The following is a 26,535-nucleotide window of genomic DNA, read 5'->3' on the forward strand; positions in this document are numbered from 1 at the left end:
GAAAGAAATGGAGGATGAAGAAAACTTATCATAGTTTCAAGGAAAAAGGAACCAGTATTTACAGAACAGGAACTGTGTATTATCTTTATTATCTTAACAAAAACACTATGAACTTAGTCTTATTCATTCTATTTTACAGATGAGGAAACTGAGTCAATTACCTATCTGAAGCTCATGACTAATAAGTGGTGGGAACATGATTTTAATCCAGTCCTCTCTAATCCTATCTAGGACACCAGCAGCCAGTTACAGGAGGAAGATGCAGGGAGTAAAGGCAGAACAGGCAAGGAAAGAATTTTCCAACTCAGAGAAGCCTCAGGGAGGGAATGAGGGGGAAGAAATTCATCCGGGACAGAAAAGCTGAGTTACGGACGTGATCCTGATAGTTTTCTAAACTGTGGGATTGGATTTTAGATGTTTAAATGTTTAGAAGTGTCATCAAGTCACCTTTAAAAGAAAAATTGAAATATAGTTGATTTACAGTGTTGAGTTACTGTTGTACAGAAGTGATTCAATTATACACACAAGCACGCACACGTGTGTATATAATCTTTTTCATATTTTTTCCATTGTAGGTTATTAAAGGATGTTGATGATAGTTGTCTGTGCTACAGTAGGACCTTGTTGTTTATCTATTTGATATATAGTAATTTATGTCTGCTAATCTCAACTCCTAATTTATGCTTCTCCCTCCACCCCTTTCCCTTTGGGTAACTGTAAGTTTGTTTTCTATGTCTGTGAGTCTGTTTCTACTTTATAAATAAGTTCATTTGTGTCATATTTTAGATTCAGCATGTAAGTGACATCCTGTGAGATTTGTTTTTCTTTGAGTTACTTCACTTAGTATGATAATCTCTCAGACCATACATGTTGCTGCAAGTGGCATTATTTCATTATTTTTTTATGGCTGAAGTATTCTATTATATAAATGTATGTATACATCTTCTTTATCCATTCTTCTGTCAGTGGATATTAAGTCTGCTTCCTATATTTGTTATTGTAAATAGTACTGCTGTGACGTACTAGTATCTTTGAAGTACATGTATGTTTCATACATTCTCTTCTTTAATAGTTTTACTGCAGTGACTTACCCCTCCCCAATCTCTGTGGCCTCCAAATGTTGGTTCTTCCCCCTTCCTTCCCTCCTCAAGCCCTAGTTCTTTCTGTATCAGTGGCTTTGAATTGATTTTTGCTGTGACCCACAGTAAAACATACTTTTTTCTATTGAGACTCAGTATACACATATGTGCATACACACGCACCCAAATACAACCGAAACAAAAGTCTTCATCAAGCACTTCTTACCATTAATGTTTGCAGTGCACTGTGGTATTTTTCATTGCATTATTTTCTATTTTAATACCAAGAAAAATGATGGCTAAGACCCACTACATTGGTTTTATTATCTACTAATGGATGGAAGGGCATATTTATGCTTACATATGTTGCACCACTGCTCTCAAGGCAGTAACTGGTTTTACTCCAACAACCTTGTCAAGTGGATGAATACTTCCATCTGCCTTTTTATAGATGATGATAGTAAGACTTGGAGAGCTTAAATGACTTTCCCTCAGACATAGCCAGGAGACATTAGAGAGAAGGGTTGTTTCTGTGTGGTTGTAGGTAGAAGGCCGTTTACAAACAACCACTCAGCTGATGCAGAATGTCTTTCCTGAGGCCCCTGCTCCATGCAGGGCACCATGCTAGGACCTAGAAGGCAAACAGTTAGCACGGGGTCTGTGCCCCAGGAGCTCGGAGCCTCTGCAGAAATCTTGTGCAGAGATAATGTAGAAGTCTCAAAGAGGTGTTGGTTTAATCATTGAACGTATTTTAAAAATATTTTATTGGGGTAAAGTTGATGGACAATGTTGTGTTAGTTTCAGGTATGCAGCAAAGTGAATCTACTCTACTCATATCCGTGTTTTTGCGATTCTTCTCCCGTATCGGCCATTATGGAGTATTGCGTAGAGATCTCTGTGCTGTGCAGAAGGTCCTTATTACTTACCTGTTTATATACAGTAGTGTATGTGTCAATCTCAGTGTCCCAGTTCATCCCTCCTCCACTCTTTACCTGCAGGTAACATCATAGGATATCACTTATGTGTGGAATCTAAAAAAGGGTTCAAATAAACTTATCTACAAAATAGAAATGAAGTTACAGATGTAGAAAACAAACTTAACAGTTACCGGGGGTAAGGTGACCGGACGGATAAGTTGGAAGACTGGGATTGACATATTATATATGCTGCCATGTATAAAATAGGTAATTAATAAGGACCTGCTGTATGTTGTTGTTGTTTAATTGCTAAGTCATGTCCAACTCTTTGTGACCCCATGGAGAGTAGCTCGCCAGGCTCCTCTGTCCATGGGATTTTCCACTGGAGTAAGTTGCCATTTCCTTCTCCAGAGGATCTTCCCCACACAGGGATCAAACCTGCGTCTTCTGCACTGCAGGCAGATTCTTTACCACTGAGCCACCGAATAAGTATACACAGGAAACTCTACTCAATACTCTGTAATGATCTATATGGGAAAACAATCTAAAAAAGAGCAGATACATGTATATATATAATTGAATCATTCTGCTGTATGCTTGAAGCTAACACAACATTGTAAATCAGCTGTACTCCAATAAATTTTTTTTTTTTTTTTTAGAGCGAGAGTAATGAGGGAGATTAGAGATCCAGGGCCAGGAGGAGATAGAATAGCAGGGCTCCAGGTGGACAAGAGGAGTGTGCTTGTGGTTGGAGGTAAAACATGGGAGTAATTGTAACTCTGAGTTGGCAAGTTTACTGAAAGAACAGAGGGAGGCAGGCAGGTGGAGCCTTGGGCAAATACTGCAACTAAACACCATGGAAAGAAGAGATTTGCTGACAGAGGCAGAAAATCAGTCAAAAGAAGCAGGACAGTGAAGGGACATGATTTTTAAAATTTCAAGGAGGGGAGAAAAATATTACTTTACATCGTCAAGACACGTATTTAAGTGAATTCTTTTCTTTTAGCCTTAAGCTCTTCCTTCTGGAATGAGAATCTGAGTCCCTCATAAAGTTTTTGAAAGAATGTATCTGTGTTTTGATTTTAGGATCATTATGATTGGGGACTTCGTGCTATTAAATCTGTCTTGGTTGTAGCTGGCTCCCTGAAACGAGGAGATAAAAATAGACCTGAAGATCAGGTACTGCAGTGCTAATATGATTTTGTTGAGTGAATAACTAAATGGCTTCGTACAAAAAAAGTGTATGTATGGATGGTGGGTTATACATACCACAACTTTTAAAAAGGATCACATCTATTTTTAATACAGGATATTTTGAGGACTGGCATTTCTTACATTATACAAGACTACAAGTATTTTTGAGTAAAAGGATATGAATATATGAAAGAAACTGTGATTTTATAAGTGCTTTTGAAATATCAGCCACAAAAAGTACTTGGACAGTTGTAAATAATTCAGTAATCACTGTTTGATTTTCTCTGAGGAGCACTTAGAAAATCTGATTGAGTTGGGATATTAATCCTAAAAATGTCAATGAAGACATAATCTAATGGAAGAAAGTATGTTCATTTCATGGGATGAACAGGAAGGATGCTTGCCTGACACCGATGAAATACTTAACTGGTTATTTAGAGAAACAAGGGGATATGTTCCAGTCTCCTTCATGGGGAAAAACAATAACATCCACATTGTGCATTTTTCTCTATTAAACAAGTAGTGAGAGTAATTGATATACAGCCTTTGTATAGATGCAGTATGGCTTGCAATTTTGAAAAAAGATCTAGTCCTTTGAGTTTCTTTTCATGTTAAGGGATATTTATCATGTGAATTTCTGCTTCTTTTTTTCCAATCTTTCTCTTCCTCTCAGTCACAATTCATGATTGGGTCAAGATTGTCATGTTTGTTTTCTTGCTATTTCTTGCTATATTTTTATTTTTGTTGGGACAGTTACCTCTTTGTGTGAAAGTCATCCTGATGTTCAAATTACTGATTTTAATATCTAAAAGTGTCTTTGGTTTTCAACCAATACAGAATAAAAACCCAAGCTAAAAATGGATGGAGTTGATCATTCTGAGATTTTCAGAGTATTTTGAATAAAATGATCTGATGGGCCTGGTGAATTTATGTCCTGGAGTTTTAGGATTACAGACAAAAGCACCTCAGACCTTGTCTTAAGATCCAGATATTGTCAAGGAAGGGACAGGGCCCCTTGGCTGGCTTTAGTCTGAGGTTACCCATGGCATCAAGAGTTCTCTCCTGTTCTGATATGTGATTTTGTAAGCAGTTACCCTCTCTGTAGATAGAATGCCATTCTAATAGAGAACAGGATCTATCTCGTGACTTAGATATGAAAATTAAAAATAACATCTTTAGCTGTTGAGGTGCTTGTTAGACCTTGTATCAGCTTTTTTTTTTTTTTGTATCAGTTTTTTTTATGAAAAGTTTTCTGTCTTCCTTTCTAGGTACTCATGAGAGCATTAAGGGACTTCAATATGCCTAAAATAGTGACTGATGACACCCCTGTGTTTTTGGGCCTCATTGGTGACCTGTTTCCATCCCTAGATGTGCCCCGGAGGAGAGCACCCGACTTTGAACGGATGGTCAGGCAGTCCACTGTGGAGCTCCACCTGCAGCCTGAGGAAAGCTTCATCCTCAAAGTAAAAGGAGAATTCCCTTGTCATGGCAGCCCTTGGGATATTCAGTGCCCATAACTGCAGGGATGTGATGCTCAGCCAAAACATCACTTTACATATTCCACTGACCTTAAGATGCTCTTGATACATACATACTTTATAGCCTTCTAATATGGAAGTCTTTACTAAAGTAAATATAAAATATCATCCCATTTGTGAGAAGGTGAACATCTACAGATATGATTAAGTCATGGTTTTCAATGTGAACAGACTTTTCATTAGTTCATAAAACTCCTTGCTGATGTGCAGCAAGAATTAATTTTGCTATCTTTTCTCTCCATCTTAAGGAAGGGTGAAAGTAATAAAATCATTAGCACATGTTTGTAAGTGGGGAGAAATGTCCATATGTATGACATCTTCTGACTTCCCAAAGGCTTGTGCATATGCTTGCTCATTTGGGATATAGTGAATATACATGAATGTTAAAATACATAAAGGGTATCTGTTTCAGATATTTCAGAGGCTGTGTCATTAGTTATAGATGATATTGGCCATATACTGTTTCTGGTCACAGTTCATGAGTGTTATTGATTTTCATACTCACTCCTGCCATGTACCAAGTACTTCTGTACTTCACTTCTGCCTGTGCCCGTGACTCACTAACTAATTAATGGTTGTTCTTCATTCTCATCCCCATATTCTACATTGGGAGATCCGGGAGAAACTGTACTTCGCACTTGTTATCTCTGAATTTTCCCAGAATATAATGCTGCTGGTGGGGTCTGGCTTGAGTTGTAAGGAAAGAACTTGGCAAAAATGGGTAGATTTTTTTTAAAGGAAACTAGTGTCTGGTTGTTTGGTCTGTAGGTTGTTCAGCTTGAGGAGCTGTTGGCCGTGCGACACTCTGTCTTCGTCGTTGGAAATGCAGGCACAGGGAAGAGTGAGGTATGGTAAACACTGTGAGCTTTTGGCCATGAGGCGAACAAAACTGGCCTAAGAGCGGGGCCTACATTCAGTTCTACTTGAGAGTTCCCTTCAGTGAATTTGCTCATAATTTGAGGTTAGAATCTGAGACTCTAATATTGCTCTCTGATCAATTGACACTCATTTTCTTTATAATGAGGACAAGGAGAGAGGAATTACTAGAACACTGCACTCAAGGAAAGTAAATGAAGGAAGACTGGGCTTTCCATGTGAGATAGCATCCTATTCACACTTTTAGATGAATGCCCTCCTATCCTATGCATCTTTCAGTAATCTACCTGAATTCTTTTATCCAAAGTAAACATATTGAGAGACTCTAGAATAAGATACCCAGATTACAAGATTGATTCTGCCCTACCCACATTTGTCCAGACTATTTTCTGGTATTTCCCAAGTTATCCTGGTTTCTCCTTCCCATATCACTGAGAAAAACCCAAATAGTTTTCTTCAGTATCACTCTCTGTGGGGCCAAAGCAAAACTTGAAAAGAAATGGCGGAAGCAAAAGCCACGTTTTTGAGGTACCTGGTGCATGATGTATGATTTACTCTGTATGGTGATGAGAGTCCACGGCTGTTATTATCCCCATTTTTAGTTCACTGCTTGATTTTGTTTGGTCTTACTGACAGTCCTGGAAACATACTTTTCTTGCTTGGCAGACAGTATAGGCAGAACTGCATGTGTTTTAATTGAGGGTGCTTGGGTAGAAACATATTTAGTAACCGGTGACTAAAAATAAGTGTAGTGCGCACATGCGACTTCAGGGCATGGATGTCTATAGAACTTGCCAATGTTTAGATCAGAACTCAAAAGTGGTACACTTGTAAAAGGAGGCCCGGTATAGGGCTTTTTTCTAGTGAAAAATGTAATAATTGAAATATTAAAGTAGATAACTAACTGATAGACCTGTAATTATTTCGTTAGAGTTAAGTTTCAGATATGGGCTATGGTGAAAGGAAGGATAAAATTAAGTTCTATCATTTTCAGTAGATTAATGGTTTCTAAAAATAGAAGCTTAATATTCCTAAGACATTCAATTTCTTTCATCTAGTCTTTGCTGATTCTGTTTCTGTTCTATTCAACCTTTACTTAGGCTGATAGAATTAGAGCACCAAAGCTTGGGGCCATATTATTTAGCAATGTAGTATTCTGAGGTATTTGGCAATTGTTTGTCAGTCCTTTAAACCCCTGTGAGGCGATAAGGATGATAATATCTAAAATAGAAGCCATGGCTTTTCAGAGAAAGCAAAAAGGATAGTTTGGCAGATACTTGGGTTAAGGCATCAGTTCATTAAGCAGATATGTATTAAGTGAAGGTTTTTTCTTGGTCTCAAAAATCACTGTGGACAGTGACTGCACCCATGAAATTAAAAGACGCTTGCTCCTTGGAAGGAAAACTATGACAAACCTAGATATATTAAAAAGCAGAGACATCAGTTTTCCAACAAAGGTTCATATAGTCAAAGCTATGGTTTTTCCAGTAACCATGTATGGATATAAGAGTTGGACCATAAAGAAGGCTGAGCACCGAAGAATTGATGCTTTTGAACTGTGGTGTTGGAGAAGACTCGTGAGAGTCCCTTGGACTGCAAGGAGATCCAACCAGTCCATCCTAAAGGAGATCAACCCTGAATATTCATTGGAAAGACTAAAATGCTGAAGCTGAAGCTTCACTACTTTGACCACCTGATACAGAGAGCCGACTCACTGTAAAAGACCCTAATGCTGGGGATGATTGAAGGCAGGAGGAGAAGGGGACGACAGAGGATGAGGGAGTTGGATGGCATCACTTGTCATCAAGTGATGTCCATGACTCAATGGACATGAGTTTGAGCAAACTCTAGGAGATAGTGAAGGACAGGAAAGCCTGGCATACTGCAGACCATGGGGTCGAGAAGAGTCAGACACAGCTGAGTGAACAGCAAAACAACATTAAGCATCTGTTCTGTGAATTCCTAGCCTCAAAGCTTCTTTTCCTCAATTACCTAGATCAGAGTTTCTCAGCTTCAGCACCACTGACATTTGGATCTGCTAAGTGTTTGTCTTGGGGGCCGGCCTATCATTGCAGAATATTGAGCAGCCGTCCCTGGCCTCTGCCCACAAGATGCCCAGCAGCACATCTTCTTCCCTCAGGTCAAGAGAGTCTCCTGTTGAAAACTTACTTCTCTGGGTCACCAGTTCTCACAGTAGAGCTAGGCAAGCATCATAGGCATCACCTAGGACCTTGTTAGAACTCAAATCGGTCCTACCTGAGACCTACTAAATTAGAAACTCTGAGACTGGGTCTGTTAGTCTGTTTGAATACCTTTTATGCACTTTGGATGCAGGCTAAATTTGAAGAACCATCTAAATAATATAGGCAGAGTGGATGTTAATATCATGCACAGGAATAACATGTACAAGCCTTTACTTTGCACACATGGTTAAAAATCTCAGTTGATGGTGACCTTCTCTCGTCTACATTGTTGAAAGAATCAGGTGAACTGATCCTCAGGGACTGTAGAATTAAAGTTTTCAAGATGGGAATGAAAATATACACATGTAAATGTTTTCCTATTCTCAGTACACTCATAATATATAGGAACATATAATACATAAGGAAAACCCTTCAGAAATCTTTTGCTTTTCATTTGGCTTACATTAGTATTAGTTTTCTCAGCTTTTTTCCTTTTCTCCCCTAGATTTTGAGAACATTAAACCGAACATATGTTAACATGAAACAGAAACCCATTTGGAATGACTTAAACCCCAAAGCTGTGACAACAGATGAACTCTTCGGTTTCATACATCATGCTACCCGAGAATGGAAAGATGGCAAGTAGTAGTTCCCCTTTTGAAATGCTAAAAAATTCTTTTCTTTTTAAATCCAGAAAATCATTTCTTAGTTCAAGCCAATTTTAGTCATGGCTGAAGATTTAATGTTTATGGGTTGGCATTATTGGAAATAGAGCAGCTCACAACAGCATTTATAACCTATAAATTAAACCTACATTTGAATAAGTGGTTGATTAGCATTCAGCAGGTTCATGCACAAAGCTGTGTATTTTATCCCCCATTATTTATGTCAGTGCTCCCTGTAAACCGGAAGAGAAGTCAACACAAATGCTTCAAGAAATATTTATGCAGTACCTGATGCAAGACACTGACTTAAGTTCCAGAGTCCTTGGGATGTGTTTCTTGTCCTGAAACCATTTTTGCAGACAAGCAGATTCCTTTGTTTTGTTAAGATCAGTTCTTACATTCTCATTTCCATAAATGCAGTAACCTTGTCATCATCCTTGAGTTCTTTCCCACCATACATTCAACCTCACAGCAAATTCTGTTGGCTTTACCTTTAACGTGTGTGTTGTATTCCAGTACTTCTCACCTTCCCTGTGAGTCCAGACCACCAACAGTGGGTCACACCTCATGGGTCTCCAATAAGCTCATTTTCCATGCAGTAGACAGAGGCTCTTCAAGACGTTACTTCTCTGCTTGAAGTTTCCAGTGTGTTTCATCAGCATTAGGATCCAGCCTTTATCCAAAGCCTACAGGGTTCTATGTGATGGAGTCCCCCTTCCCCCATCTCTGACCTCATTTCTTGTTCTCTGCCTTTTACTTGCACATTATGTGCTCAGGCCTCCTCGCTCTTGCCCCAGATTGCCAAGCATCTTCCCTTCATGGGCCTTTGCGCTTGGTGTTCCCACTGTCTGCAGCAGTGGGGATGCGGGCATGGCTTGCTCCCTTACATTACTGGAATGTCGGGTCAAATATCACATTAAAGAAGACCGTCCTGATGACCCTATCAAAGAAGCCAACTTCATCATTATCCTTCCTAATATCATGTACACACTGCTTCCTTAATTGTGGGACAATCAAAATGTACTCTCGTAAGCTTTCTAGCTTTTTTTTTTTAAAGACTATGGCAGGAAGGGAATAATAATGTTTACACTGAAAATATGTGGAAGCCTTTCAAATCATTGTCCATTAGAAACATTGCTGACATTTTTGTGAATTATAATGGCAGGTTCTGTTTTGACTGTCACTCATCTTTGCACAAGATACTTCACAGAAAACAAAACCTTCCACATACATGCCTCAATACAGTTTTTTTTTCACTGTAGTATTATATACTTGAGTTTTGAACACTCAGCAGCTATTAAATATGCCATGTAACATACATAGCAAGAAAGACTGTGAATTTAAAATGTTTTATCTTTACATCTTGTGAGATAATAACGTCTTACAATGCCAGTGAATGAATTTCTCAAAGAAATACATCACACTTCTGAATAGTTTATAATGATCTCTCTTGAAATGTTATGGAAAAACTGATAAAGGTGGAATAAGCTAATATTTGGCCCAAGATAGGTACTGAATATATGTGCATGGAAAAAAAAAAGGATACTGTTTTCACTTGTATAACTACTGAGTTTCATGTACATTGCCTGCTGTAAGTCTCCACAAATGTTCTTCAAGGAAGGCACTTTATTTGATCTTTGGGGTTTCTTGGTGTGAGATGTTAAGCAACCTTCTCATGGAAGTGAAACTTGCCCAGTGATCTCGAGAGCCCAGGTATGGCTCGAAAAGCATTGCTGTTTGCCCACCTGATGAGGTGCAAACTTACTTAAAATAACTTCCAATACAGTTAACACAAATTTATTTTAGAAGTGAACAGCAGTCTACCCCATTGTACATTAGGATTGTTTACTCTCAACTTACAGGTCTGTTTTCATCCATTCTGCGAGAACAAGCAAATCTTAGGCATGATGGACCAAAATGGATAGTCCTGGATGGTGATATTGATCCCATGTGGATTGAATCACTAAACACTGTCATGGATGATAACAAGGTGAACTGAAATACTGTTTATCATAAAATGCATGTCTGAGATCTCTATACTTGCATGAGTTTCAAAAGGACAATTTAAAATTGTGATATTTCAGATTCTACATAAAGTTTATTTTTTATGGTATTCATGCCTTTTTATGTAATCAACTGTTAAAACAAAAGTCTTAAATTTAGATACTTACCATAGTTGTTTAAAAGTTGGCAGGAGTAAGGGCATGTTGATGAGTTTGTTCCTCAGGGGGTCAGTGAGCTCCCCTGGAGACCAACTGGTATCTTTATTCAGACTGCATTTCTACCTTGGGCAGTGATCATTTCTAACTTGGGTGGTGAGCTCATATGTAGCCTTCGGCACTTCTCCTGGGGGCGGGGGGAGGACATCCTGCTGTTATGAAAAGCCAGCAGCCTTGCCTTTGCTCCCTGATGAAACGGCCACCTTTGTGCTGTGCTGCCGTGTCCAGGTGCTGACATTGGCCAGCAACGAGCGCATAGCTCTGACTCCCTCTATGAAGCTGCTCTTTGAGATTCATCACTTGAGGACGGCAACCCCAGCTACTGTTTCCAGAGCTGGTATTCTATATGTGAACCCACAAGATTTAGGCTGGAATCCGTGAGTATGGCTTTTTTTTTTTTTTTTAATTGTGGTAAAAGGTACATAATGTCAGATTTACCATTTTAACCGTTTTTAAGAATAGGTCTCAATGGCACTGAGTACATTCACATTGTGGTACAGCCATCATCACCAGTCTCCAGAACCTTTTCCATGCTCCCAAACTGAAACCCCATAGTCACTAAACAGTACCCCTCCCAGCATCCCAGCTCCTTTCTGCTGTCCACCTCTATGAATTTGAATACTCTAGGTACTTCTTATAAATTGAGTCATATAATAATTGTCTTTTTGTGGTGGGCTTATTTCACTTAGTAAAATGTCTTTTTTTAAGAAAAAAGAATGCACAGAGTTGTTACATTTTTAAGTGCTGCATTCAGAAGACACAGTTACTCAGAATTCTCTAGTTTGAATAAATTCTTGCAAAGTATCCCTACTGTAATTTGTGATGTGATGCTGTGCCCTAAAGTGTATTTTTTTTTTTTTACTAACAGACAATTTATTATGGCACATCAGCACGATTTCTGTTGAGATTATACACCACTACATTCTGTTAATCATTAGGTGTGACTGGATTTCTTTTACAGTTATTAAAAACTCTCAAATTTCTAAATCTGCAGAATAAAACTTATTAAAAAAAATGTCTTCGAAGTTTGTTTGTGTTACAGCAGGTGCCAGAATTTCGTTTCTTTTTAAGGCAGAATGGAATAAATACCCAATGGAATATATATCAGTTCAGTTCAGTCGCGCAGTCATGTCTGACTCTTTGCAAACCCATGAACCGCAGCACGCCAGGCCTCCCTGTCCATCACCAACTCCCGGAGTCCACCCAAACCCATGTCCATTGAGTTGGTGATAACATCCAACCACCTCATCCTCTGTCGTCCCCTTCTCCTCCCACTTTCAGTCTTTCCCAGCATCAGGGTCTTTTCAAATGAGTCAGTTCTTCGCATCAGGTGGCCAAAATATTGGAGTTTCAGCTTCAACATCAGTCCTTCCAGGGAACACTCAGGACTGATGTCCTTTAGGATGGACTGGTTGGATCTCCTTGCAGTCCAAGGGAGTCTCAAGAGTCTTCTCCAACACCACAGTTCAAAAGCATCAAATCTTTGGCACTCAGCTTTCTTTATAGTCCAACTCTCACATCCACACATGACTACTGCAAAAACCATAGCCTTGACTAGATAGACCTTTGTTGGCAAAGTAACATCTCTGCTTTTTAATATGCTGTCTAGGTTGGTCATAACTTTCCTTCCAAGGAGTAAGTGTCTCTTAATTTCATGGCAGTAGACACCATCTGCAGTGATTTTGGAGCCCCCCAAAAAATAAAGTCAGCCACTGTTTCCATGTTTTCTCATCTATTTGCCATGAAGTGATGGGACCGAATGCCATGATCTTAGTTTGCTGAATGTTGAGCTTTAAGCCAACTTTTTCACCTCCTCTTCACTTTCATCAAGAGGCCCTTTAGTTCTTCTTTACTTTCTGCCATAATGATGGTGTCATCTGCATATCTCAGGTTATTGATATTTCTTCCAGCAATCTTGATTCCAGCTTGTGCATAATCCAGCTCAGCATTTCTCATGATGTACTCTGCATATAGGTTAAATAAGCAGGGTGACAATATACAGCCTTGATGTACTCCTTTTCCTATTTAGAACCAGTCTGTTGTTCCATGTCCAGTTCTAACTGTTGCTTCCTGACCTGCATACAGATTTCTGAGGAGGCAGGTCAGGTGGTCTGGTATTTCCATCTTTTGAAGACTTTTCCACAGTTTATGGTGATCCACACAGTCAGAGGCTTTGGCAGTCAATAAAGCAGAAATAGATGTTTTTCTGGAACTCTCTTGCTTTTTTGATGATCCAGCAGATGTTGGCAATGTGATCTCTCGTTCCTCTGCCTTTTCTAAATCCAGCTTGAACATCCGGAAATTCACAGTTCACATATTGTTGAAGCCTGACTTGGGAGAATTTACTGTACTAGTGTGTGAGATGAGTGCAATTGTGCAGTAGTTGGAGCATTCTTTGGCATTGCCTTTCTTTGGGATTGGAATGAAAACTGACCTTTTCCAGTCCTATGGCCACTGCTGAGTTTTCCAAATTTGCTGACATATCGAGTGCAGCACTTTCACAGCATCATCTCTTAGGATTTGAAATAGCTCAACTGGAATCCATCATCTCCACTAGCTTTGTTCATAGTGATGCTTTCTAAGGCCCACTTGACTTCACATTCCAGGATTTCTGGCTCTAGGTGAGTGATCACACCATCATAATTATCTGGGTTGTGAAGATCTTTTTGTACAGTTCTTCTGTGTATTCTTCCTGCTTCTTCTTAATATCTTCTGCTTCTGTTAGGTCCATACCATTTCTGTCCTTTATTGAGCCTATCTTTGCATGAAATTATCCTTTGTATCTCTAATTTTCTTGAAGAGATCTCTAGTCTTTCTCATTCTATTGTTTTCCTTTATTTCTTTGCATTTATCACTGAGGAAGGCTTTCTTATCCCTCCTTGCTATTCTTTGGAACTCTGGATTCATATGGGTATAGCTTTCCTTTTCTCCTTTGCTTTTTGCTTGTCTTCTTTTCTCAGCTATTTGTAAGGCCTCCTCAGACAGCCATTTTGCTTTTTTGCATTTATTTTTCTTGGGGATGATCTTGATCGCTGTCTCCTGTACAATGTCATGAACCTCCGTCCATAGTTCATCAGGCACTCTGTCTATCAGATCTAATCCCTTAGATCTATTTCTCACTTCCACTGTATAATTGTAAGGAATTTGATTTAGGTCATACCTGAATGGTCTAGTGGTTTTCCCTACTTTCTTCAGTTTAAGTCTGAATTTGGCAATAAGGAGTTCATGATCTGAGCCACAGTCAGCTCCCGGTCTTGTTTTTGCTGACTGTACAGAGCTTCTCCATCTTTGGCTGCAAAGAATATAATCAATCTGATTTCAGTGTTGACCATCTGGTGATGTCCATGTGTAGAGTCTTTTCTTGTGTTGTTGGAAGAGAGTGTTTGGGCCATGCTCAGTAAATCTTTAATCCAATTTTCTGTTGATGGGCGGGGCTGTGTTCCCTCTGTGTTGTTTGGCCTGAGGCCAAACTGTTGACCCACACCTCCACCAGAAACTCCTGAACACTCACAGGCAAGTCTGACTCAGTCTGTTGTGGGGACACTGGTCCTTTCTCCTGGCGTGCACAAGGTTTTGTTTCTACCCTCCAAGAGTCTGTTTCCCTAGGCCTGTAGAAGTTCTGTAATCCAATCCCACTGGCCTCCAAAGTCAAATTCCCTGAGGATTCTCTGTCCCCTTTGCTGGAGCCCCAGGTTGGGAAATCTGTTGTTGGTCCAAGAACTTTCTTAACAATGCGAGAATTTCTTTGGTATAATTGTTCTGCAGTTTGTGGGTCATCTGCTCAGCAGCTCTATGGAAAAGACCCTGATACTGGGAAAGATTGAAGGCAGGAGGAGAAGGGGACGACAGAGAATGAGATGGTTGGATGACATCACTGACTTGATGGACATGAGTTTGAGCAAGCTTTGGGAGTTGGTGATGGACAGGGAGGCCCAGCGTGCTACAGTCCATGGCATCACAAAGCATCAGATACGACTGAGCAAGTGAACTGAACTATTAATCTTAGGTTCTTAGGTGTTAAAAAAAGCTAAAATTGTATTTGACTATTTGAAGAAAATATTACTGATTAAATTTAGTGCTAATTAATTAGGCTCATCTAAAGTAGCACCTTTATGCATTTGTCTTTTTTAGTTGGACATTACCTTGTTCATGCCTTGCACATGTAAAGACATACATTTGTTGACTAAGTGAATAAATAATAAAAGCTCATGTGGAGCACTTAGGTGTAAGTATATCATTTAGTGAGCATATGTGTGTGTGTGTGTGTGTGTGTGTGTAATATACATATGTGAACAGCAGCGATGCTTTGATTTAGAACAGGTCTATTGTGCCCATTGCTTACTTTTCGGATGTGTACACCTATCATCGTTTATCCTGGTGGCCCCTTGTCACCTTCTCTCATATTCCCACGCTGTGCTGCACGTGAACAGTGCTGGTGAGGGTACGCTTCCTGTGTCGGTTATCTTCTCTTTCCCCCTCCACCCTGCTCTGTGCCAGTGGCTGTCCTGTGTGGACCACATCAATACGTCCCTTGCCCTCTGGCTTCTGGTTGGTTTGGCCAATGGGGAGCGCCGACAGGAAATGAGGGGGAGAAAGGAGAGTGAGGTCTCTTCATTCCTCTGGCTCGCTCCCCGTAGGACTACAGCAGGATGGCTGTCCTTCATCAGCATGTGTGCATGTTCAGTCGTGTCTGACTCTTTGTAACCCTATAGACTGTAGCCCACCAGACCCCTCTGTCCATGGAATCCTCCAGGCAAGAATATTAGAGTGGGTTGCCATGCCTTCCTGCAGGGGGTCGTCCCAAACCAGGGATGGAACCAGTGTCTCCTGCGTCTCCTGCATTGCAGGCAGATTCTTTACCCCCTGAACCACCTGAGAAGCCCCTCTTAAATCTCTCCATGAGGTTCTTTACTTCCAGGTTCTGGTAGCCCTGTACCTTTCCCAGTAGTCCTTTTATTGATCCTTCTCTATTATCCTAATTCAAGGATGACTTCTGTTCCCTGCCAGACTCCTGACTCATGTACTTCTCCTGGCTACTTTTCTGTGTACTGATTTGTTTGCTGAAAGTCTCATCCTCTAACTCAACAGTCAAGTAGAGCCACACTCAGGTTTCTGTGAAGCTAGGGGAAGGACTGATTTTTAAAGTCTAAGATGGAGAGTTCTTCTTGGACTAACAGCTGCTTTCTCCAGCTAGGATTTTGACTGGCTCCTAGGACATTTCTGTTGATTGGGGGCTAGATGAAGGAGACTCTCCAGTGTCCCTTGACCTTCCCATGCAGAGAGCAGAGGTAGTCCTGGTACCCCACTTCATTCCTGAGACCCCTCACCCCCACTGGTGTGGTCTGATTTCAGTAGTAGATCTCACAGTTCCCAAGGTCTCTAATAAACATAAGGAGTTTGTGCTAACAGAGGCTGTCTAAGTCCCCAGTTAAAGAAGGACTTTTATCTAGTAAGTCAGAGATCATAGGATGGCAGAAGTCACCTGATTTGCATTCTTGAGAAAGTTAAACTCCTCTTTACCATTGGATTTTATTTTTATGGAGGTTTGGTTCTAATTAAGATCAATGGGTAGATTTTCATTTTCATATGTGTGACTAAAGGGTTCATCCAGGTCATTATCCATAATAATGGGCATCTTCTGTACAGGATATTTTTACATTTTTACCTCCTACTACCAGAAAGTTTCAGTGTACTATGAAAAAGTGGGAGGGGTATTTCAATTGGGAGGGGTATTTTTTTACACCATGTTATTAGATACTTTGTTACCTTACTTTAATGTCATAATATTAAAAATGTGATAGCTTTACATGTATTGACTCATTTAATCCCTAATTATCTCTGAGATCAATATAATCATTAATGTAATTTCCAAAACCAGTATCTAAGATCTCAGTTTCCCCCCAACTTTTTAATTTGAAAGTGTTAAAAAATACAAAAAAGTTAAAAAGGTGGTAGGTAGTACATTGTATAACCAAGCAGTCTTTTCCTACAGTTATCAATTTTTACAGTTTTACCCAATTTACTTTCTCTTTGGCTATACATACACTCCTTCTCAAAGGCAGAGAGAGACATAAATTGTCTACTTTTATTTTTGCTGAATTATTTGAAAATGAGTTGGAGACGTTGGCAATTCATTCCTAAGAACTAGAGTGTTTCCTACATGAACATAATTCTGATAAACATACCTAAGAAATTTATCTTTGTTATAATATTATCAAAACAGTGATTTTTCAGAATTTCCAAGCTACTCTGGGAACTTCCTCTGTGGCTTTTTTTTTTAATCAAAACAAGGACCATGCATTGCACTTACTTATCTCTGTCTTCTCCTTTAATTTAGACTATCTATCCACCTTTTTCTTTCATGACATTTAGAGTTTTGAAGAGAAGAAGCCAGATATTTCAAAGAATGATATTTGCAAAGTGGTTGCAAAGTTGGGCCTACCTCTCTGTCTCTATGTATTAATATTAAGTGACATTTTTTTAGTAAAAAAAAAAAAAACCAACTATTTCTATTCTTCCCTTCTACTCTCTTTCCTTACTTCCTCTCTCTCTCTCTCTCTCTCTCTTTCTCTCTCTTTCTTCTCTTCCCCCTTCCTTTTTCTTTTTGAGGAGTGTCATTTTCTATTCATGGGTTCTTTTTTTCTCTTAGTTCAGTGGATTATGAATCATTGCCAACAGTATTCTTCTGCATGCTCAATTTGTCCTAAATTTTGCCAGCAGGAGTGCCTTTCATGTTCTTCTGTATTTGCTTTCTAGCTGAGCCAGATGCTTCTGGCTCATCTCAGACTTTCCTTCCCCTACACTCCATTCAGCCATTTCTCTAAGGAGCTGGGAGTGACTGATTTTTGTCTAAGGAGTAGTATTTAGAATCCAAGATAAGATGCTAGAGTGCTCATTGCCACTGGTATGTCATTGCTTCTAGAACATTTAGTGTCCAGAGTTAGGAAATATATTTTCTTAATTCATATGAGGAAACTGATAAGATATTTTGGATAGAGGAGATTATGAAATACTATGTTCCAACTAAGGAATGAATAGAATGCTCTTATTACTTAATCTGCTAAGAACATTTTTTGTGAAAATTCTCTGAGCTATTTAAATGCATAATTTTATGTCCACATTTTACAGATAAGAAGTCAAACAACATCCTTAAAATCATTTCAGTAAGTGACTAGAGAAATCAAATACTATTTTAATTCTGAGTTCTAAGTAAGTTTACTGAAAGAGTCCTACATCTGTTGAGATCTTGAGAGAAATTAGAAGTAAGTTTCTGAAAATTATCATCAATGAGAATTTCTTCTAATAGAAAGGAATAAAGTGCACAGAAAAATAGAGAATACTTAAATTCATTTATAATTATTTAAAGTGAGCATAACTGAAAATGAGATCTACCAAATTATGTATTGCATAGCTTGTACATAATGATAGGAAAAGGCAGGAATATTTCTGAAATTTTGTCTGATTCCTGGAAGATAACTTTTGGGAGCCACAATTTCAGATCATACTTTTCCCTCTATTACTTTAGTTGAAAATGTTTCTTTTAAAAACTTGATTTTATTGAAGTAGAGTTGATTTATAGTGTTGTCTTAGTTTCAGGTGTATAGTTTCAGTTACACACACACATATATATAATAGTTTGCATCTGCCAACCCCAAGCATCCCTCCCACCCTCTTTCCACCTTGGCAACCAGCCCGTTCTCTGTGTCTGTGAGTCTATTTCTGTTTCACAGATAAGTTCACTGATGTCCCATTTTAGATTCCACATGTAGGTGATATCATATGGTATTTGTCTTTATCTTTCTGATTTACTTCACTTAGTATCATAATCTCTAAGGTCCATCCATGTTGCCACAAATGACATTCTTTCTTTCTTTTTTTTTTTTAACAGTTAAGTACTGTTCATTATGTGTGTGTGTGTGTGTATTCACACACTATATCTTCTTTATCCATTCATCTGTGGATGACCTTTTAGGTTGTTTCCATTTCTTGTCTATTGTGAATCATGCTGTTGTGAACATAGGGGTGTGTGTGTGTGTGTGTGTTTCAAAATTTAGTTTTTTCCTGATATATGCCCAGGAGTGGGATTGATGGATCGTATGGCAATTCTATTTTTAGTTCTTTTGAGGAACCTCCTTATTATTTTCCATGGCGGTTGAACCCATTTGCATTCCCACCAATGATGTAGAAGGGTTCCCTTTTCTCCATATCCTTGCCAACATTTGCTTGTAGACTTTTTAATGATGGCCATTCTGACTGGTGTGAGGTGGTGCCTTGCTGTACTTCTGATTTGCATTTCTCTAATAATTTAGTTGAAAATATCATTCTACCTTTGTCTCACTCATTCACTCACCTACATTGGATGAGCTTATTGTCTTCTGTCCCTACAATCCCATCCTTTCATCTTTGGACTCTATTTGTATGTGTAAACATACAGATTCAGTAGTCATCAATGTACACTGTTGATCTGTAGGTCCTTTTCAACTTCTGCTATTTTCTAGGCCACCGTGAATGATAGAAAACCAAAATCTTGCCATGAGGGGCAAACTATAGAGAGCCCTGAATTCCTGTTGTGCTGTATGATGGGATCCCAGTGCCAGACTTAGAGTAATAAATAAATAATGTCTTCAAAAGCCTGAAAACTTTTGCTGCCCTTATAGTTTCTCAACTACAGGGCTGTAGACTTCCTGTGATGTTCCTATAGAAGTGATGTACCTATAAGGCTTCTGGAGAAGGAGGAGGTGCAACACAGCTGCCTATTTGGAACAGATTTGCAAGCACCACTGAGCCAAAGATTCTGTTAGTGACCTAGACATTAGCGTTAAGGTGATGCATTAAAGCATCTGTTGCATTAAGGCAACTATTTCCTGAGGCAGGGGCAGTGATGTGGGTGAACTCATATGTAGGTAAGGAATAAATATATGATGTTTTTACGTGTATGTTGTATGGTAGCAGTGTGTTTCATTTGTCTATGTTCAAATCTAGAGCGTCTTTTAAAAACCATGAGAAAATTTTGCATGAAATGAGGTGGAAGGAATTGCCAATAACACAGACCTATAGCTTCAATTTTTCCATTGCTGAAGATAATTTGCTACTTTTTAATGTTTACTAAATTTTGCAGTAATTTATACATAGTGTTTTCAACTGTCCATATTTAACAATATAGGCGCTTTTTTCCTTAACTTCCAGTGCTATATGGTGTGGTTGACTGCTGGCAGAGGTCATTTTGTTTCCTTTTTTGTTTGTTTGCCTCCAATCAGTTTCAACTCTTACCACATCTCCTGGTTTGATTGAATTCACTTTCTTTTTTGTGGACATACTTTGTACAACAGCATCATTTACTCTTGGGCCTGGTGGGCTGTCCCTTTGAGACTTTGGCCAGTGGGGGTCAGTGAAGTAGCTGTTACCTAAGTGCAAAGCCCACTTCCCCTTCTGTGGCTTTCTTGAGGCTGCAGCTCCTGGTTAGCCCTGCACAGCCTTCTGTCCCGACAGAGACCAAAGACACAGGTGGGGAGTTGGGGTAGAATTTCTTAAGCCCAACAGAGCACTGCCTGCCCTGCAGGACACTACTGCCTTTAGGAGATGCGCAGAGAGGCAAAGCCAGGATCTGAACCCAGTTCTCCCAATTCCACCAACTCTGTGCTAATGAGTAGCATTGATTGGAAATTTGTTATATGTCAGTTATTAATATAAGCACTTAATACATGAGAACTCATTTGCTCCTCAGAGCAACCTTAGGAAAAGCATGTCATCATCATCTCCATTGCCAGTTAAGAAATTAGAGGCACAGAGACATTAACTGACCTGCCCAAGGAAACAGAGTTAAAGGATAAAGATCCAGGCAGTCTGACTTAGAGCTCCATCTCCCCAAATAATCTCCCCACCCCCCGCCACCTACCCTACCAAAAAAAGCTCTGGATACTGAAACTTAAGTTCTGCCAGCTTGTGTAGAATAAAAACAGTAGCTAAGGGGTAGGTGTGGCCTTCATTCTGAGTACCTAGCAACCGTACTCCATTATTCCACTGTTCTGTGGCACCCACTGGATGCAACTTGGGGAGCACCAGAAGTGACCTTTCAGTCACCATCATGCAACTGAACTTCAGCTGAAAATCATTCCTTTTTGACCTGAAAAAGTTATAGTAGTTGATAGTTCATAAATCTAGCAGTAGTGTGTAGATAGTTAAATATTTAATACAACTCCATCATGAAGCCTTATGATTATCAGAGGGATAATCTTATCTCTTTGCTGAGATAATCATCTTGCCTTAATTTCTTTTGATATTAAAAATATGCAATCTGATTTGCTTAAAGCAAGGTATAGCTGTCATTGATCTGGTTGCACTGTCTCTGGTGGCAGCTACATGGATTTGTGATCACTGTTTCTTATTTGATGAGAACTCTTTAAGCAATTATTTTTCATGTCATATCATACAGTTTCTTTCCAGAGACTACTGTGGGTACAACTAAGTCATGTTTCATTTTATTGACAAACATTATTTTATTAATATGTTAGAAAGATGAATGTAAGTGGTAACATTTTATAAGCTTCAGATTTATACACTTGTACCCAAGGGTGAGATACCATTTTAGAGCCACTTACTGGCTTCCCAGATGATGCTCTTGACAAAGAATCTGTCTGCCAAGCAGGAGACGAGGGTTTGATCTCTGGGTCAGGAAGATCCCCTGGAGTAGGAAATGGCACCCCACTCCATTATTCTTGCCTGGAAAATTCTGTGGGCAGAGGAGCCTGGCGGGCTACAGTCCATGGAGCCACAGACGGTTGGACGCAACTGAGCACACACACGTAGAACCGCATTATCAGCTATCAGGTTAGAGTTACATTCAATCCAGTGAACAAGGAGGGACTTGGAAATAGTCCCTATGAAATTTTTGCCTTTTTACTTGTAACTGATTTTTCATTACTAAAAAATCGACGCCAATTTTAATCAAGAAAAACCGCAAGCTGTTTTCATAAATGAAGCCTACCCTCTGAAAATAGTTTCAGTGCTCTAGGAAATGACAAACTCTACTTCCTTATAAATGCTCGGTAATGGCCTACTTATCCTCTATTATGTTGGGTTTCTAAGTGCTGTTAGTAGTTTCTTTTACATTCTTTTCATTTGGGTAAAATGGCCATTAAAACAAGTGTATAAAGGGTCATTTTAAAATATTTGCCATTTGAGAAATAGAATGAACCCACTCAACGTGTCCCTGAAGTACTGGACCAAGCTGTGTTGGAGGGGGAAGCTTTGAGTATGTGCATTTCTGCTTTTCAAGCCTGGTGCTCAATTAAAAGCCTTTCTGTGTTCTTTTTCAGGTATGTGGCCAGTTGGATAGACAGAAGGCGGCATCAGTCAGAAAAGGCCAATTTAACGATTCTTTTTGATAAATACGTTCCTGCATGCTTAGATAAGCTGAGAACAAGCTTTAAAACTATCACTTCAATTCCAGAGAGCAGCCTGGTGCAGGTTTGTCTTGGGTCACTCTATTTCACACACTAGTCCTGATTTGATTTGATCAAAATAGAAGTTCTTGCTTGTTGAAAATCATGGAGTGGTTTCTGGAAGGATTAGGTTGCTCCACACACTCCCAGCCCCCATGTTCCCCGGTGCTTTTGGCAACCCTCTATCACATGCCTGTCACGTGCCTTGACCATTTGGGTTTGCGGTCTGTTTCTCTCACTAGACTGTGAACTAGAGGCCTGGAGCCACCTTTTATCACTTGTATATCTCCAGAGATTTCCATAATGCCAAGCACATAGTAGGTGCCAAACATATTATTGAATCATTGTGTTTTTCCCAAATATATTTGCATGAAATAAGAGCAGGGTTGTAACAGCTTCATTTATTTTTCTGTTTCCTAAGCAACTGGCCCAAAGAAGGTGCTCAGTGTATTTTTTGAAAATCGTAAATTCATGCAATTAAAGATGTTGACCAGTGAGTAAGAGAAAGCTACTGAACATCACCTGGACAACCAACCCCTACCCTACCTGGCCTGACAGACCTCCCATTCCTTCCTCCCTTTCTTTACTCCCCACTCCCAAGAATAGTCCTCAAGTCAGGTCAATCTAGATGAAGGGTTCATAATATTTCAGGGATAGGTTTTTTTCCTGATCCATATTGTCAGACAGCTGGTAAGAGTGAAGAGTATGTATGACACATTGTCATGACAGCAAATGAAAATAATGCATGGCACACAGAAATGAAGGTTGTGATCTTAATCTCAGTGTGAGAAAAACTATCCCCCAGCCTTGACAAGTATAAAACTTCATGAAAGGTTTACAATTAGAAACCTTTATTTGTTTCTCTTTAGGAGCAAAATTGGTTTTGAAGTACTTTGTTACTGTGAAGTTACTATGGTACAGAATTTGTTTGAAGCTAAATTAGAAAGTCACAAGCATAAGAAGAGAAAGTTCAGGTTTTTGGGTAATTCGCACACCAATTAAGTAAACGATAGTCTTCACCAGTAATTATCTGAGGTATAATTTATTTCTGAAAGCAGGTCTGAATTTATTCATAATGAATTAATTATGTGGTTAGCCTAATTAGACTTCCTCTGGTGTAATACTTGCAAAAAGCAAGTATCGTGTTCTTTCTCAAGTTGACTTGTGTATTTGTGTTTCTCTGTGGTGTGAACTTTTTCATTTAATAGTAGTGTGAAAATAGGTCAGTAGGAATTAATATGATTTTTGCTCTCACTTCCTCTTTTTGTAGTATTCAGAAATGGCACTGTATCCTTAACTCCTTTCTGGCTGCTATTGCATAAAGTCATCTCTTTGCTGTGCTTATAAGGAAAAAAATTAGAGACAAAAATGAGTGTACAAGAGAATTGCTTAAAGATTTTTTTTTTTTTTTTTTTTTTTTTTTTTTACTGTAATTGAGTTGAGGAGGGCACGGCAACCCACTCCAGTGTTCTTGCCTGGAGAATCCCCATGGACAGGGGAGCCTGGCAGGGTTTCCCTGGTGGCTCAGATGGTAAAGAATCTGTGTGCTATGCAGGAGACCCAGGTTCAACCTCTAGGTCAGGAAGATCCTCTGGAGAAGGAAATGGCAACCCATTCCAGTATTCTTGCCTGGAGAATTCCATGGACAGAGGAGTCTGGCAGGCTACAATCCATGGGGTCACAAAGAGTTGGACATGACTGAGCAATTAACACACACACACACCCTGTGCTATACATTAGGACCTTATTGTTTATCCATTCCACATATACTAGTTTGCATCTGCTAATCCTAAACTCCAGTCTGTCCCTCTCACTGCCCCTTCGCCTTGGCAACCACAAGTCTGCCCTCTATGTCCGTGAATCTGTCTCTACTTCATAGATAAGTTCATGTGTGTAGTATTTTAGATTCCACATGTAAGTGATATCATATGTTTGCCTTTCTTTGTCTAATTTCACTTAGTATAATAATCTCTAAGTCCATCCATGTAGTTGTAAATGGTATTATTTCATACTTTTAAAAGGCCACTTTAAGAAATTAATATACTGTGTTTTCCAGTATATGAAACTTTCTTGCTTTGCATTTGTTAAGGTGTTTTAACTCTTTCAGAATATACACCAAAAGTGTGATTATATTAATTGCTGATGCAGAGCTTAAACTGTTTTCCAAGTACTGTATTTGGGAGAAAATAGAAAAATCGTACCTGTTATGAGCATGTTCAAATCAGTGGATGGTATTTTGACACCATTCAGTCCTTTTCATTTTGATTTTAACAGTTGCTTAGACCAGCATGGCTTCTACTCAGGAACAGCAAAGCCTCAGAGTTTTATATTGTTTTTCTTGACAACAAATTGGTGAATTTTATTTGATTAGAAGATTATTTTAAAGTAGCAAACATGGCACAATATAAAATAATGGAGATCAAGAGAGAGGTTGAGAAAATGACAGGTTGTAAAGCAACTATCCTCCAATAAAGTTTTTTTTTTTCTAATGAAAATGTGACAGGTGCTCAACTAATTAAATTTTCAAAAACACTTCCAAATTATGCCAGGACCAATTTTCCATATTACCATTTTCCCTGCCTCTCAGGATTGGGAGGGAGAGACACACACGACTTGCTTTGTTACAGCTTTCACTGCTCTGTGCGTGATATTGATAAACATCTACCACTGCCTCCGAAAACTGGGGGAAGGGTCTCATGAGTTTTGAGGGTCTATGGCAGTGCTAATTCCTGACAACCATTTTTGTGCTAGCTGAAAAGCATGTTCATTATGGTTATCTTACACAAGAAAGGCCTTAGCGGCAGGCATGTTCCCTTTGTTACTGACCTAATTGCCCTGGACATGGAGTGAATTTCAGACCAGTGGAGCCCTTTCACATGGAGGATCTGAAGAGCAAGTTCCTGAATAGCATTTCTTCCCAAGTTAGATTTAGTCTCACGTCCAAAAAATGCCACAAGCTAAGGGCAGCCAGTCTGACTTTCTAAATTTATGACAACAGGTGGGGGAAACAGCTGCCAGAGAATGAAGGGAAAGTGGGTTATCTAAATGTCTACTCGAGGGCAGTAGTTACACATCCTTTCCACCTAGTGCCTTCGTCCCCAGTGATGTTGTAGGGCACCACATGCTGGAGAGAAAAATGCCTTTAGTTTGTCTTTAAGTGAAAAAGTGGGTTACAGAGTCCTGTGTATGGAAGGACTCACTATTTATTAAAAAAAAAAGACAGCACAGCTGTATCCCCCTTGTTTTTTTTTTATGTGTACTTCTCTTTATAATAGTGATTACTAATTGAAGAACTTATGATAATAGGGTTTTTTTTTTGATAGTTTGTTGTTACATAGAAGATAAGTTTGGTTGAAAGTGGCCAAGGTTGTCCACTGCCAACTCAGAAACCCAAGGCAGTCATTTGTGTGTCTCAGGATAGCACATTACAGAGCTGGGAAAAATCATAAAATCTCTTAAGGGTACAGAGGATTTATTCCTAAGTCCTGTGAACTTTCTTCACTGTTATTAAAAAAAAAAACAAAAAACTGTTGCCCTGAAAGAATGGCTTTTTGTTTTTCTTTAGACTGTTTGTACTCTTCTGGAATGTTTATTGACTCCTGAAAATGTACCTTCTGACAGCCCAAAGGAAGTTTATGAGGTCTATTTTGTCTTTGCTTGTATCTGGGCGTTCGGAGGCACTCTGCTACAAGATCAGGTATGTATAGAAATAGTTTACAGAACCAGTTTTATTTGGAGAAAAATATGATTATATGTGATCCCTGTGAGTTTGGGGGTTCTTGGGTATGTAATTATCATAAAGCTACCCTACTAGCCCTGTTCACTCCTAAGCCTGTACGTTGTCAGGCAAGCTCACTCAGGCTGGTGGTGCTATCCTTGGCTGACAAGGCCAGGTCCATAGTCTTCCACCAGATCTCTCTTTTGAGCTCAAGTTTCCATGTCAACACCAGCAGTGTCTCAGTGCTCCTGAGACGAGGTACTTCATCTGCCCCTCACGTGTCTGCCCTTCCTCTTTCACCTTTTCCTCAGTGATACATTTCTCCCAGTTGCTCTGGTTAAAAACCTGGGAGACATCATTCTTACATCTACATCCTATGAGCATCAGCTCCTTTCAGATAGAAAGTAGCTGTCATATCTGTCCCCTTATCTGTATCCCTACAGCCTTAATTCAGGAGTGTATCAGCTTTAGCTTGCTGTGAGCTATCACATTGTTTTGGCTCAGGCTGCTGTAACAAAATATCATGCTCTGGCTGTCTTAAACAGCAGAGATTTACTTTCTCTCAGTTCTGGAGGCTGTGAATCCAAGGTCAAGGTGCCAGCATGGTCAAGTTCTGGTGAGGAGCATCATCATGCCTTGCAGACAGATGCCTTTTTCTGTGTCTTCACGTGGCAGAAAGAAAGATAAAATGCTTTTTTGAGTCTT

At 39.3% G+C, this 26,535-nt stretch overlaps 1 protein-coding gene across 1 annotated transcript in view; it reads left to right on the top strand.

Annotated features, from left to right (window-relative positions):
• Window positions 1-26,535, top strand: part of DNAH11 (dynein axonemal heavy chain 11) — a 350,658-nt gene that overhangs the window by 135,873 nt on the left and 188,250 nt on the right. Inside the window, exons 37-44 of the mRNA XM_043872240.1 lie at window positions 3,083-3,175; window positions 4,459-4,653; window positions 5,497-5,574; window positions 8,293-8,425; window positions 10,315-10,442; window positions 10,900-11,048; window positions 21,987-22,137; window positions 25,678-25,809. Of these exons, the coding sequence (XP_043728175.1) occupies window positions 3,083-3,175; window positions 4,459-4,653; window positions 5,497-5,574; window positions 8,293-8,425; window positions 10,315-10,442; window positions 10,900-11,048; window positions 21,987-22,137; window positions 25,678-25,809 (1,059 nt within the window). The remainder of the gene's footprint in view (window positions 1-3,082; window positions 3,176-4,458; window positions 4,654-5,496; window positions 5,575-8,292; window positions 8,426-10,314; window positions 10,443-10,899; window positions 11,049-21,986; window positions 22,138-25,677; window positions 25,810-26,535) is intronic.

This window comes from Cervus elaphus, chromosome 18, assembly GCF_910594005.1.
Source record: "Cervus elaphus chromosome 18, mCerEla1.1, whole genome shotgun sequence".
In the NCBI taxonomy this organism is placed as follows: domain Eukaryota; kingdom Metazoa; phylum Chordata; class Mammalia; order Artiodactyla; family Cervidae; genus Cervus; species Cervus elaphus.